General features: G+C 31.8%; 1 protein-coding gene across 1 annotated transcript in view; it reads right to left on the bottom strand.

Annotated features, from left to right (window-relative positions):
* The window catches only part of LOC143064703 (macrophage mannose receptor 1-like), a 67,597-nt gene that overhangs the window by 4,069 nt on the left and 48,993 nt on the right, over positions 1 to 14,535 (bottom strand). The window contains exons 30-39 of the mRNA XM_076237736.1: positions 13,368 to 13,546; positions 12,538 to 12,602; positions 10,395 to 10,495; positions 8,220 to 8,357; positions 6,760 to 6,885; positions 6,277 to 6,455; positions 4,482 to 4,581; positions 2,282 to 2,523; positions 1,757 to 1,925; positions 313 to 585 (exon numbers count right to left, since the gene is read on the bottom strand). Of these exons, the coding sequence (XP_076093851.1) occupies positions 313 to 585; positions 1,757 to 1,925; positions 2,282 to 2,523; positions 4,482 to 4,581; positions 6,277 to 6,455; positions 6,760 to 6,885; positions 8,220 to 8,357; positions 10,395 to 10,495; positions 12,538 to 12,602; positions 13,368 to 13,546 (1,572 nt within the window). The remainder of the gene's footprint in view (positions 1 to 312; positions 586 to 1,756; positions 1,926 to 2,281; positions 2,524 to 4,481; positions 4,582 to 6,276; positions 6,456 to 6,759; positions 6,886 to 8,219; positions 8,358 to 10,394; positions 10,496 to 12,537; positions 12,603 to 13,367; positions 13,547 to 14,535) is intronic.

The raw sequence follows: 14,535 nt of genomic DNA, 5'->3' as shown, positions 1-14,535 counted from the left end.
AAAAACGAATGGACAAGAACTGTCATATTTCTGACTTGGTACAGAAATTTTCAAATGTAGAAAATGGTGGATTAAACCTGGTTTTATAGCGTTAAACCTCTCACTTTGATAACAGCCTCATCAAATTCCGTTATATTGAGTTATTATGTTATTATATAACAGTTCGCGTATGACTATTTATTATTTTTATAATTAATTTCTAGTCAGTGGGACTAGAGATAAAGTATCGGAAACCCAAATTAAAAACAAAATGTTAACCTTGTTTTAATGTCTAAATTAATGTTGTTTCAATATGACTAAATTTATTCTTACTTTGCAATCCTTTATTCAGTCCAATCCATATATTCTGAGCTATGTGCTTTCCGTTTCTACTCCTTGCATTAAGCGAAGTAGTAAATACATAATCCAGTTCAATAGCACTTGTTATACTAACAAGATCCATCCCACGTTTTGTACAAGTATAACCGGCAGATGGCCAATCCATGTATGTAAGTGGACTGAAGTAATAACAGAAGTTATTGTAAATAGTTTCGTCTGGGTTTTTACAATGTCCAATCGGTGCACTTGTTACAGGTGGAAGAGGAGCTGATAAAATAAATGATATAATTTCATTTAATTGTCTGTCAAGAGAAAGTAAGCCTTACAGAGCATTATCAAATTGATGTTGCTATCTTGTGCATTTTACAGAAAAAGGATATTTTGGTTAGTTCTTATTAAGTAACAGAATTATGGACGGATTAACTATAGTTTGTCGAATAAATTTAAATTGATGACACTTTAGAGAGCCGTGGTGTAGTGGTTGGTGCATCGGACTACTAACACAAAGGTTCCTGGTTCGATTCCCGTTTGGGATGAAAATTACAGGAACTCTATTTTCGGCTCTCCCTTGACACCATCTGCGAGTATGGTCTTGAGGAAACGATGATAGTCCGTCGGAAGGGGACGATAAATGGATAACCCGTGTTAAGAGAGAGTCATATATCTTGCACGTTAAAGACACCCTTGTAGATTTCGAAAAAGAGTAGGCTAATGCCGCTACAAGGCAGCACTCGCACCCGCAAAGTGGAAAGGGATTAATATAAGTTGCAAAACTTGTTTCCCAATCCACTATAAATAAATATGTTTAAACTAAATAAATTTAAAATAATTATTTATATATTTTATAGCTGACTATGCGGTATGGGCTTTGTTCATTGTTGATGGCCGTACGGTGACCTGTAGTTGTTAATTTCTGTGTCATTTTGGTCTCTTGTGGAGAGTTGTCTCATTGGCAATCATACCACATCATCTTTTTTATATGAACGCTGCTTTTTACTTAACTGACATGCTGAATCGGTTTGTTAATACCATGCTAGTTATTAAGGTAGCAGTCCAAAGACAGAAATGCAATTTCTATCTGGAGACGTTATCCAAGCCGAAGTATTTGCTCTTATTTTAATGTTTCGTTTACTAAGCACATAGCGACATACACAAATTTTCAGTTATTTGGATGGGTCCTTCCATTAGTAGGACAAACGTCTTTCCGCACTTTAGATGATAACGCAACCACGATAATACTCGAGGTGGGGATTTTAATAGAAATTGGAATGTCATTTTTTAGGTAAATCATGTATTCCAATGTGGTCCTCAAAGTAAAACAAAAGATACATACAATACAAAATTATCTTTCATTTTCCTGACTAGGTACTGGGATTTTATTAAGTAGAAAATTTATACATTTATATTTTTTTCAATTATTCCTATGACTCTCACAAACCTGAATTTATTTCACAAACATATCCCATTGAACGAGTGCAACCAGTACTGTCCCATTGTCCATTCCTGGATTTGACACACAAATCTAATGGTCCATTACTTGGTTCCCCAAAGGCCCAATTTGTAAATTTTACTGGCCAATTACGCTGCCATGCAAAACTTGTTGTATCCTAGAAATGATGTAATTTTAATATATCAATTATACATATTAGACATCACTTAGAAACATTATTTTTGATGTATCACTTGTATTTTGCAATTTGGTCTGTTTATAACATTTTTCATCAACAACTACACATACATTGGAATGTGATCATCAGATATGTAGCTAAAAAGAAATTGATAGTATACGTATTTCTTTCCTATTAACTGTTTAAATATTTGACCCGTTTTAAAAAAAATCTTCTTTGTTCATAACGAGCGTATAATGCTACATTTATTTCCATCCATAACATTCATTAAGGTTTTGTTGTATGTGTATGCTTTATGTTTTCTCTAGCTTTATTCATGATTTGAATTCAATTACCCTGTTATATTTAAAACCAATCCAGTAGTCTACATTAGGTCCCATATTGGCTTCTACAAAGGCATTTTCATATACATCATTTATTGTAACCAGAACAGCACCATCAGCTTGACATTTTGTTTCTGCATCTTTCCAATTAGCTGCTGGTGATCCAATGAATTTGTAACAACTGGTTCCACGAAAAGTGTACTCTGGTTTACTACAGCTTCCTGTTGGGGTACCAGTGTCAGGTAATCCAGGTACTAAGATACAATATTGAATTACTAGTTTTTTGTTTAACTCTTAAAGGAAGCTAATCATAAAAGAGGATTTTTATGTTATTTGTAATAGATTCAGTCAGGTTAATATCATTCTAGCACCAGTATTATATATAAAGTCAAAGTACAAAAGCTTTTTTTAACTTGCAGACCATATTTAACTGATTTAATTTCTCATTCTGATCAATCTAACAGCCTACAGAACCTATATCTATATATATATATATAAGCGTCACTAATGAGTCTTATGTAGACGAAACGCGCGTCTGGCGTACTAAATTATAATCCTGGTACCTTTGATAATTATTTACCCCACTGGGTCGATGCCACTACTGGTGGACGTTTCGTCCCCGATGGTATCACCAGCCCAGTAGTCAACACTTCGGTGTTGACATGAATATGAATAATGTGGTCATTTCTATAAATTTTCTGTTAACAAAACTTTGAATTTTTCGAAAAACTAAGTATTTTCTTATCCCAGGCATACATTATCGTAGCCGTATTTGGCACAACTTTTTGGAATTTTGAATCATCAATGCTCTTCAACTTTTTACTTGTTTGGCTTTATAAATATTTTGATTTGAGCGTCACTCATGAGTCTTATGCAGACGAAACGCGCGTCTGGCGTACTAAATTATAATCCTGGTTCCTTTGATAATTATTTACTGCTACCAGAAAGATCATAAAACCTGACCGACAAAAACGGTAAAAAATGTCAAATTTGGACTGCTTCTGTGTTAAATACTCCAAGCAACATTCAAAATTTCAATTGGTTATTATAAGAATTTCTCATGAATACACACACATTTGTGTTGATACGTCTTTTGATTGAGTGACGTCATTTCAATTGATATTTCATAGTGTGTCTTTCAATGTTGTGATGTTACACTATTGTTTTGGTAAGGGTGAAGGTTCGTACCTATAAAAAAACCTCTTTTTTGCATTCTTTTGCACATGTCCTAATTCAGGAACTTGATGTTCATTAGTTATCATTTCGTTGTGTGTGGTTCATACGTGTTTCTTATTTTTTATTGTATAGATTAGACCGTTGTTTTCCATTTTTGAATGGTTTTACACTTGTCACTTTTAGAGGTCTTTATAGCTTGCTGTTCGGTGTGAGCAAAGGCCCCGTGTTGAAAGGCGTACTTTAACATATTATGGTTTACTTTTACAAAGGGTAACTGGGATTGAAAGTTGTCTCATTGGCACTAATACCACATCTTCGTATATCTACATACATTTAACATTTTTTTTTCAGCGTCATCGAGGGGAATAAATCAAGGAAAACAAAAGTGAAATCGGTCACATTGAACTTGACTGATAATTGGTAGTCAAATCGATCTTCCAGACACCAAATGATGTAAGAGTAAGCAACTTTATGCCACTACCGGTATACTGCCTTTCATAAGGCACATAAGGTACAAATATAACACACCCCAAACGAGAAATATGTACAGGACAATACACGAAAAATGAATAAGATATACAACAACAAACTTCAAATACTAAATACAGGCTTCTGGATTGAGTGCCTTAATCTACTTATCGTGTACAAACAAACAAAAACGATCGTATTTTGCTTTATTAAGGCACAAAAATGGCCAGTTTTGAACTGGGTTTGTGTCCAACGTTTCATAAAAATGTTTGATGTTTAATAACTTTAATGAGGCTTAGTCGAATTTGGAACATACACCACATGCTCCAATAGCCTAACAGCAGGCAAATAGATATGAAAAAACCCGATAACTTTCTAAGAGTACCCAATATTAGAACTGCTTGAATAATATTTAAAGTAGATAACATGGCTGCACCTGATACTAGTATATTATTAGTAATAACCATGAAATACGTTTTATTTTCCTCTGTTGTTCTTGTTTGCTTTTAATAATCGCAATTCTTATAATGTTGATGTCATGACATGCTGTTTATCTTTAGGCTCTTACCTTTCGTCCCTTCACATATAGTGTATCGTTGTAAATCACAATTTTGATCATTCCAGGATCCTGCTAGATAACCTTGTGTGTACATTTCTACACATTTTTCCTACAATTAATTTCAATGTGGGTCAATCTACAATAACTTGTGTCAGAACGACTTGTTTCTTATGTTAGATAATGATAGATATGCATGTGTAAGGACCAAAGACTCAGTGGTAGGAATAATTTACTAAATTATCTTATCTGCTATGGTTTATAAATTACCAGAACAGCCATTATAAAACTTATTTCTGATAGACTTTCCAAAATTTTATAATACTTATTTCAACTACCGACTTGAAACTCAGGGTTAAAGGATAGGTGATGACAGCATAGCGAGGCAAGCTTCCATTTAACAGAGAAATTGTCGTGACTTCAGGTGTCGATGAAATATCCAATTATAAGTCTCACTCCAAATAATTATAGATTACAGTAGTTTATCGATTTTAAAATCTAAAAAATCATTTAAGAACATCGAATTAAAAGAAAATATGAACCCAAAAAAACATCGAGACAACATGCGTCCAATGAATTCGCGTCTACTTATATGTATACACCACCAGTCACAAAAACAGACACACTTGGTAGTGGTAATACTGTACTTTCAGAAACTATGCGATGTGTTTATTACTGTAATAATAACTGTTGTAATACACTCACACTTTACATTTAGATAAGATTCTTTGTATGAACAATATACTTGAAATTGCAATGACTACTAGAGCATTTTCCGTTCTTCAGAAATTCTATTTGTAAATGCACGCAAACATTTCTTAGTTTGGAGTAGTCGGGATCGCGTGAACTCAAAAGTCGAGGTAATTCAATAGAAGTATCGCTAACCATTCCTAAATTTCTAAAGTATTATCCAATTGAGATCATTATCGCTAGTAACAAGACCAAACTGTTTAAAAATATCAAACGGAAGAAATTATACATGGAAGGTTTATGACAAAGTGAGATTCTTATTTGAAATATTCTACAATGATTGGTATAAACCATTTTTCAGAATGGCAACCCACAATGTAAGAACAATCATTTCTGTGTTTTCTCAACATATCCGTTTTCAGTGTATATTTAAGGAAACGTTAATTTGATAAGTTCCTATGATAAAAAAAACCAAAACATAACAACTCTGAAACCCCAAAACACAGAAAAATCAAATTGTATAGTACAACAAACTATATATTTACCGTATGCTGGTGAACACCGACATATTCTAATAAATGATTATTGAAAAGCGGTAAATTAATGTTGCCTTTTATATTAAACGCGACATTCAATATAAATAATTTAGAATTACAAGTATATCATCGGTTTAATAGACAAGTCATTAATACTAAAAATATGAATAAACAGAGATATTGCATGATTGCCAAATATGATGTCCAACAGACAACAGCACGTGATTGTTATAGATCACCGTAAAGCCAAGAAATGTAAATAATCCAGTCAATTGAGTACGCTTTAAACGATGTGGTTTGGCACGACAAAGGGAAATATCTCTGCTTTGTTTGTATAAAAAGATAAATATAAATGATTTCAAAATCGTTTCGAATTGATGTCATTTTACTAGACTTTATGAAACGAGAGTATTTGTAAAAACATTTAATGATGAGAGCGAAGAATAAGTTATCGTATACATTTTATAAAAACATTATTTATAACAAATACTTGTTAGTTATTTGAAAAGATAATCTGAAGCAAAATTCGAACATTTAATTGTTCAAGAAAAAACAAAATATAGAAACAACATATCTTTTACCTGATTAACGAACCCAATTCCTTTCACAATTCGATTTCGTCCGTTTGGTTCTCTCTCAGCCCAATTGTTATACTTAAACTGGGAGTTATCTTGCCAAACAAACTGTCTGGAGAATCGCAGGTCATTGAGACCAATCCAAACATTACTTTTCAGACCTTGTACCAATGATGTCAGAAAAGCTTGAAAAAAATAACTTTAATAATTGTTAAATGTATACTAAATGAAATAAAAAAAAAACAGTATTTTTATCGTGCATCTCTCGTCATTCTGACCTTACCAAATTCTTGTTTAACATAAGGAAATGAAAATTATTTATTTAAATGCCAGGACAAACAGTATGAAATGATATAGAAACATGATTTTAAAAGAATGACAAGATATTTCGTAAGTTTGAAGAAGGGGTTGAAACGAGTCGCATATTTTTGTCCAAAGTTCAGTTATATATGCATAATAGTTAAAAAACAAGGAATTGATGTATATTACCTTGTTCCATCTCATCACTTATTGATGCCATGTCATAGGGCCTTTGAAAGTGTGTCTGGCAGAACTTTAATGATTGGTTCCATGTCATTAATGCTGTCGAATTACTGAGATAAAAACATTTATTACCTGTAACATATATACATTGAAGTTATATTATATTGAAAGATCCCAAATACTGAATGTCGCAGTTATAAGTTATTAGTAGGTGTCTTTTGATTTTCGGACAAACATAAGTTGTTATAATACGTTATGTGAGAATATTCTTTGACAATACAAAACATTATTTTGGTATCACAAAAAATATCTCGGGAGAAGCTTTTTCTTGACTATCGTCCCAGACTAGAAAAAAAAACAACTGCATGTATTTCTTTTTTTTATCAATTTTTAGTAATTCAGGACCTCTTTTGGTTTATTTTTCATTTCGTATTTTCAAAAAGTATGCTTTAAAGTGTCGGCAGGCGGTGTCGGCTTACACAATATGTAACCTTGAATACCTCCATGATATTTGTAGAATCCAAGTTTTCTTTAAATTGGCCAAGTAGTTCCAGAGGAGAATATTTTGGTAAAATTTATTGGACGACGAACGACAGACAACACAAACCAAGTAAGGAGTTTATATAATTAATCTAATTGCGATAAAAAAAAAACTTTATACAGACTATTTTTTCTCTAAAACAGTTTATATATTGAATTTTTAGACGAAAAAAGAAAAATAATATAGCTTCGGTATTGAAAAGACCCTAACACGGTTGTGAATGTGTAATTGACTGAAAAATTGTACAATTAGAAAAGTCATCAAACCAATAGTATAATAAGATGACGATTATCTATGTCATTTCTTCATTTTATTTGTACGATTCAATGAATAATTAACCTATATGTTTATGTGATCTTTGTTCTTGCAGAAACCGCTTCTGCTCAATAAAGTCAACAGTAGTATACCGCTGTTCGAAATTCATAAATCAATAGAGAGAAAAACAAATCCAGAACTGAGGGAAACGCATCAAATGTACGAGGAGAACTACTACACAACAGTTTCATCTCATGTTTCATTGAGACCTATAATATTAGTGTAACACTATTTCTCCCGTTTTTCATTTAATATCAACAATCGTTGTCTGAACACTATGTAAAAACTTATAGTGTACTTGTGTGTATTATAGGTAATTTTTTTTTTCTTGAATTGTTAAATTGTTAAAAGGTATTAAACGTAGACCTAGAAAGAATGTTAATCTTTCCATGAAATTGTCTAATTAGACATAAACTAAAATACCTTTTGAAAAACTCTGCATAATTAAATATTTTAGTGGTATCAAACCGAATTGTCGCGGTTGGGTTTTTACAGTTGTTTCATATAAGGTGAGGGGTAGTTTTTATTTTCTGATGAAGTCGACTCCTACTATTTCCTTTACAGTTTAGCTGTTACAAAAGTACAGCACTTTAATAATGTTTGAACGTACTAAATGGAGAGGGAACAAAAGAATCACGACATCCTCCTGGGAGAGCAGGTGGAGATGTAGTAGTTGGTGGTCCTTCTCCGACTCTTTTCTTACAAATGAATCCCATTTTCATATTGCAATTATCATCCATCCAGTTGCCTTAAATAATATAATAAAACTATGTTTAAAAGTTACAATAATGATGTCAATGAAGGTCTTTTGAATAATTTCATATTACTAAAATAAAAACGGTATAATACATTTCTGTGTGTAAATAACTATCCATTTATTAGTGAAAATCTGTTATTAGATTTTTTTAACCAATTGTCGATCAGCTTCAACTCAATGCAAATTGCCCAAATCTTATTTATATAATAAAACTTTCATAAATGGAAGAGAGATAATGAAAATATAATACGAAATATGAAGTTATTCGTCAATGTGCTTCTGCGATTTATCTGCTTTATTCTGCCATGTTTTCGGCGGGTTTGTGTTGCTCAGGCTTTACTGTTCTATTTTGAGTTTTGTATACTGTTGTTTGTCTTCTGTTCCGGTCATCATTGTTATTTGCAATGGCGTAGTCAGGTTGCAGTACGATTTATGAGTCGGAATATTCCTTTTCCATCTTCGGTCTCCTATAACCGATATCTTTAATCTTATACAAAACATGTTCATTTGTTCTTTTTTTTTTATTGAAATCAGATGGAAAATACGTTTTTAGTTTTATAAAAACATGTGTTTTCGAGGAGCTTGTGCTTAATTGGGTTAACAAATTTTGTCTAAACAGTCTTATATACCTATATGGAGTTATTTTCTTTCAGAACGATGGGTCATTTTTTTTTTTCAGAATCAACCCGGACGATACCATGTTTCAATGAAATATACTCCAAGGCATCGAATAATGACCTGTGTTAGGTCGTTATTTACCTTGATAAAAATGCAATCTATAATTTACTTCAAAATTTTATTCTTCTGATAGTTTTTTGTTGCCGATTTGGAAATTTATTTTTTAAATTTCAATCGATGATAGGTGTAAAAGAAACGTCATTGCCCGCATTGTAATTTTAGAAACAAATAACGTGAAGTTTTGTTAATTTATCGCTACAATAAAGAAACATTATCATATATGTGAGATGAATTTTAATGTAGACTTTCATAAAATTAAGCCAGATTTAACATATTCGTATGTAAGATTATGAAAATCTTATTGAGTCACACTGAATAGGTTGATTGATTTTTGGTTGCTTGCGTCCAGTGGCAAATATTTCATGCATGTTCAGGACGATAAACACTGAATAGGAAATCATACTGTGACCTACATATATTTATATTCGTCTTCGTGTCAGTACTTAATTTTTTTTAATTTATGTATACCCTTTACTTTATCAAATGATCAACAGTTACTAATAAGATAATCTTATATTCTATTGAATAACATTAACGTAACTCACAAAAGGGTCGGGTGCGAAGGGTATATAATTATATCCTAATTATCTGTTAATAAAATGTATTGCTATTCAAAAGACAATCTTTCTGAATTTTTCATTCGATTCAATTAAAATTGTTAAAAAAATAACAACTTTTCCGCGATAGAAATGACATTACAAATAGAAAAAAAAAACATATCCCCTCCCCCTTTTCCATAAACTAAGTGGTACAATTAAATACTTACAATGTGTCTTGTATTCGTCATACACCTTTATCGGATGGTAACAATACATTTGTGTCTTACTTCATGCAGTTACAGTAATTTTTTTTTATTGTGTATGGATAATAACTTTTAAAATGTTTATATCTAGATTAATTAGTGAGTTTTATTTCACATTCTAAATGAGCCGTAGGGCGTATTAAAACCTGAACGCATTAGAAAGGAATATCCCACATTTGTGTTGTCGGTAAAATAGGATACTAAATTTTACAAATCTTTATAAAAAATAATATTTTTTAGACGGTATATAAGTCAGATAATGCATATTTTAAGGTTTTTCTTGTCGTAGAACACACCTCGGGGTGTCAGGATTGCTTAAAGAAAGGCCTTCCTACAGTCGGTCTTTCATTTGATCAATCCTGACACCCCTCGGTGTGTTCTACGATAAGAAAAACCTTAAAATATGCATTATCTATAACTTCTATCACATTTGTTGTTTTTATATATTTGAACTTTGAACAAATGAGGCAGTATAATAGTAGTCTTACCATTAAGTGCTTTCATTGCAGTACACCTTTCTGCCCCATACTGATCATTTGGTTCATTTTGATCCCAATTAATAAAATCTACTGCATCATTGTTTATCCATCTTAAAATGAGTAAACATGTGATCATTGACAAGTACAATAATACAAATACATCATTTCCAAACATACACATGATACATTGCAACATATGTTTTTCATATGATTTTTTTTAAATAACTTTCTTTAAATGTTTCTCACATGTTCAATATATGTTCCCATACCGGCCCTATATTTCCATCCTTTTTCACCTTGAAAAACATATGAAAAACATACGAAAATATATTTTTTAAATTTTGTCTCGGTATTTCTATCATAGTTTATTCAAAATAATATTCCGAGTTTTGAATATCAATTAACAACTGTGGCCTTAAGTATTTTGATATAAATGAAATAATTATATATCGTTCCAACTAATTTATTAACACAGTTAAAGATGCTAACAGTCTGCTTCATTTATAGTGTAGATAAATAATTCAATAAGTGCACGAAAATAACTTTGCTTTGAAATAGTTTATGTTTTCAAAATAAGAAATGTTAAAGAGTTTAGTCAGTTTTTAAATTATTGATTATCTAACGTGACGGTACCCAAATTGCACCTTTTTTGACAGTTTTTTTTAACTACGTTTTTTTATGATCACGAAAAAAATTTCCATTTTGTGTTTATTTTGTAGCCGTGTCCTTCTTTATAATATAGATACACCAATTTGATTTTCAATCCATATGAAATCATAGAAAAATTGGTCTGAACTGACCTCCAAACCATCAATGATTCTGTAATGAGGAGTACCCAAATTGCATCTATGCTTATATTTGCATCGTCAAAAGTCGAATAACAGAGCTATTGTTTAATTTCTTCAAATAGTTTGAACAATTAGATATTTGTCCATGGTTATACACTTCATTTTTGAAGAAATGGATACTTGTAACATATTGTATTTTCTAATTTTGAAAAGATGACGTTTTGATGAAGTCGCATGGCGACGTTTCCGTACATTTTGCTTTTTAAGTAAACACACTTCATCTGTCGATAAATACTGAGAACGTTTTGTAATTATATAAATATTTTTACCTATGTTGAAAGACGTGCATAGTATCAAATCATAGAAATACAAATTGTTTAGCCTCTAGGAAATCTTGTAAGATTTCCGCTGCTATTTTTGCTAAATAGCTGCAGTTTGGCTATTCGGTGCAATTTGGTTAGCGTTACGTTAGTTAATCAATTAATCAATCAATCAAATATATCTTATCAATTTCGTGCATTACCAGCGCTTTTCTTGATCAACTTTGTCATGAACACTTTTATAAAAATTAATAATCAAAACCATATTTTGAATATTAAGAGCTATATGATCAAATGAAAGTTTAGAATAGCTGCTTCCATTAAAGATACAATTTTCTAAATAGTTTATTAATTCGTAAACTGGGAATTTTAAACATGAATTCATAAATATTGTGAGTATTTATGCACTGACTACTGAGCTGATGATACCCAGCGGATAAACAGTCCACCAGCAGTGGTTTATAATTTATTGTCCTATTGATATGGCTGGTGAAAAATTGAGTTAACATTAATTTGTGCACTAATGAAATTAACGGGTAAAATAACTATTTTATGATGTTTTGATTTTATGTAAGTGGTGAAGTTGGTAAATCGAAGTGAGTCTTTTGTGTATTACGGGAAAACTGTTTTTGAACCACTGTAAACTACAGTTGCCCTTATTTGATATAAAATTCATCCTTAAAAAATAATTTTATGCGTCATCTAAAGGTCGATTGTATTACTTTCAAAAAGTAAAATCACAAAAATACTGAACTCAGAGGAAAATCAATTCGGAAAGTCCATAATCACATGGCAAAATCAAATAACAAAACTCATCAAAAACGAATGGACAAGAACTGTCATATTCCTGACTTGGTACAGGCATTTTCAAATGTAGAAAATGGTGGATTGAACCTGGTTTTATAGCTAGCTAAACCTCTCACTTGTATGACAGTCGTATCATATTCCATTATATTGTCACTGATGCGTGAACAAAACAAACAGACACAATAGTTAAAAATGTCAAACCCGCCTTATTCTAAATATTTGAAGAGCAATTCCTACTTCAATTTCCCTGGATTTTCCAGTTCATTTAATCCAATCCAATATTCTTCTTTATTTTTCTTTGCCTGCAAAAGAGATTATGTGGAACGAAAAAAGACATGCCGACAAATTAATCCCATACATTTAATAGATATTGTGATACAACAATTATTCTGTTTAACCATTGTAAATTATTCGCCTTTTGATCATACAAATATATATACAATCTTCAATCAAGACTGTATGTTAATCTCGATATGCCTTTTGACCCTTTGAGGCAATTTGTATTTTATTTAGGAATTTGGATACTTGTGTACTTCTAGTAACCTCTAGTACTCCCGGAAATTTTTATTTATTTAATGACATAAAATATCCCTTGAAAGTATTTTTTTTTTTCAAATTGTTGAGGAAAGACGCAAATAACGCGGAAAATAACCAGGTATAAAGTTTGGATATGCTTTCTAAACACAATCATGATAACATAATAGTCTTTCGTACTCATGGACAAGATTGTGTGTTTAAAAAAGACGCAATAAGGGAGGAAGAGAGAAAGGACATATTTACGCGTCGTCAAATACCATCAAGAGATGTTTCGGGGAAAAGTTACATCAATTGATGACGTTTTGGTTTTGGTGGATTGGAAAGACACTTTTCTGAGTGTTATGCAAAATTTGTTTTCATTGTAAATATTACTCTAACGGAAAAACTACAATATCTTATTTATAAAAGAACTTAAGGAGACTAGTAAGCATGCACAATTTTTTTCATTCTTACATACCAGGGATTATTTTGTCAGGAAAATAAATCATCTTCTTAATGTTATTATTACAAAAGTTCAGACGATAACTTACTATGGAATACACAAAACTGTTCTCATCATTTGTATGGATGCTAGCTAGGTCAGAACCAAAATTGTTACAGTACTTTCGTGCATCATACCAACTTAATTGTGCATTTCTTCCAACAGGACTTGTCATGTAGCATGAACCATTGTAGAACAACCACATACTTTCTACACCGCATGCAATTGCTGTAAAACCAAACAAACACTCGTCATTCCCAGATGGTTTGATATGAACAGGGGAACCATATAACAGCATAATATAATAGTTTGAATGACCAAATCATGTACAGTGCCTAGATATATTGTGTGGGGAAGAAGGTTTCGATTTTGAAAGAATCATTGAATGATTTAACTTAACATATCCGGTTTCCTCCATTTCATTTTCATAAAATAGTTTAACAGCAACCACAGATAATGATTTTACTTGCAGGAAGAGTAAAGGTTGAACAAACAAATATGCGTTCATAGTACACGGATGCCCCACTCGCACTCTCATTTTCCATGTTCAGTGGAACGTGCAATTCGGGTCAAAACTTTAATTTGGCATTAAAATTAGAATGATCATATTATAGGGAACATGTGTACTAAGTTTCAAGTTGATTGGACTTCAACTTCATCAAAAACTACCTTGACCAAAAACTTCATCCTGAACTTCGCACTTTCATTTTCTATGTTCCGTGGACCGTGAAATTGGGGTTAAAACTTAAATTTGGCATCAAAATTAGAAATATCATATCATGAAGAACATGTGTACAAAGTTTCAAGTTGATTGGACTTCAACTTCATCAAAAACTACCTTGACCAAAAACTTCATCCTGAACTTCGCACTTTCATTTTCTATGTTCCGTGGACCGTGAAATTGGGGTTAAAACTTAAATTGGCATCAAAATTAGAAAGATCATATCATGAAGAACATGTGTACAAAGTTTCAAGTTGATTAAACTTCAACTTCATCAAAAACTACCTTGACCAAAAACTTTAACCTGAAGCGGGACAGACGAGGGAACGAACGGACGGACGAACGAAAGGACGAACGGACGCACAGACCAGAAAACATAATGCCCCTCTACTATCGTAGGTGGGGCATACAAATAATTGAATGCAATCTTCAATGTTCAGTTTATTCCAGACATGTTTTTAGAAGAAAAAAAAATATCAAACATTCTCTTACCAAA

The sequence above is a fragment of the Mytilus galloprovincialis genome, chromosome 2 (genome assembly GCF_965363235.1).
Source record: "Mytilus galloprovincialis chromosome 2, xbMytGall1.hap1.1, whole genome shotgun sequence".
Lineage (NCBI taxonomy): Eukaryota > Metazoa > Mollusca > Bivalvia > Mytilida > Mytilidae > Mytilus > Mytilus galloprovincialis.
The sequence above is the reverse complement of the archived record's forward strand: the minus strand, read 5'-3'. Positions and strand labels throughout refer to the sequence as shown.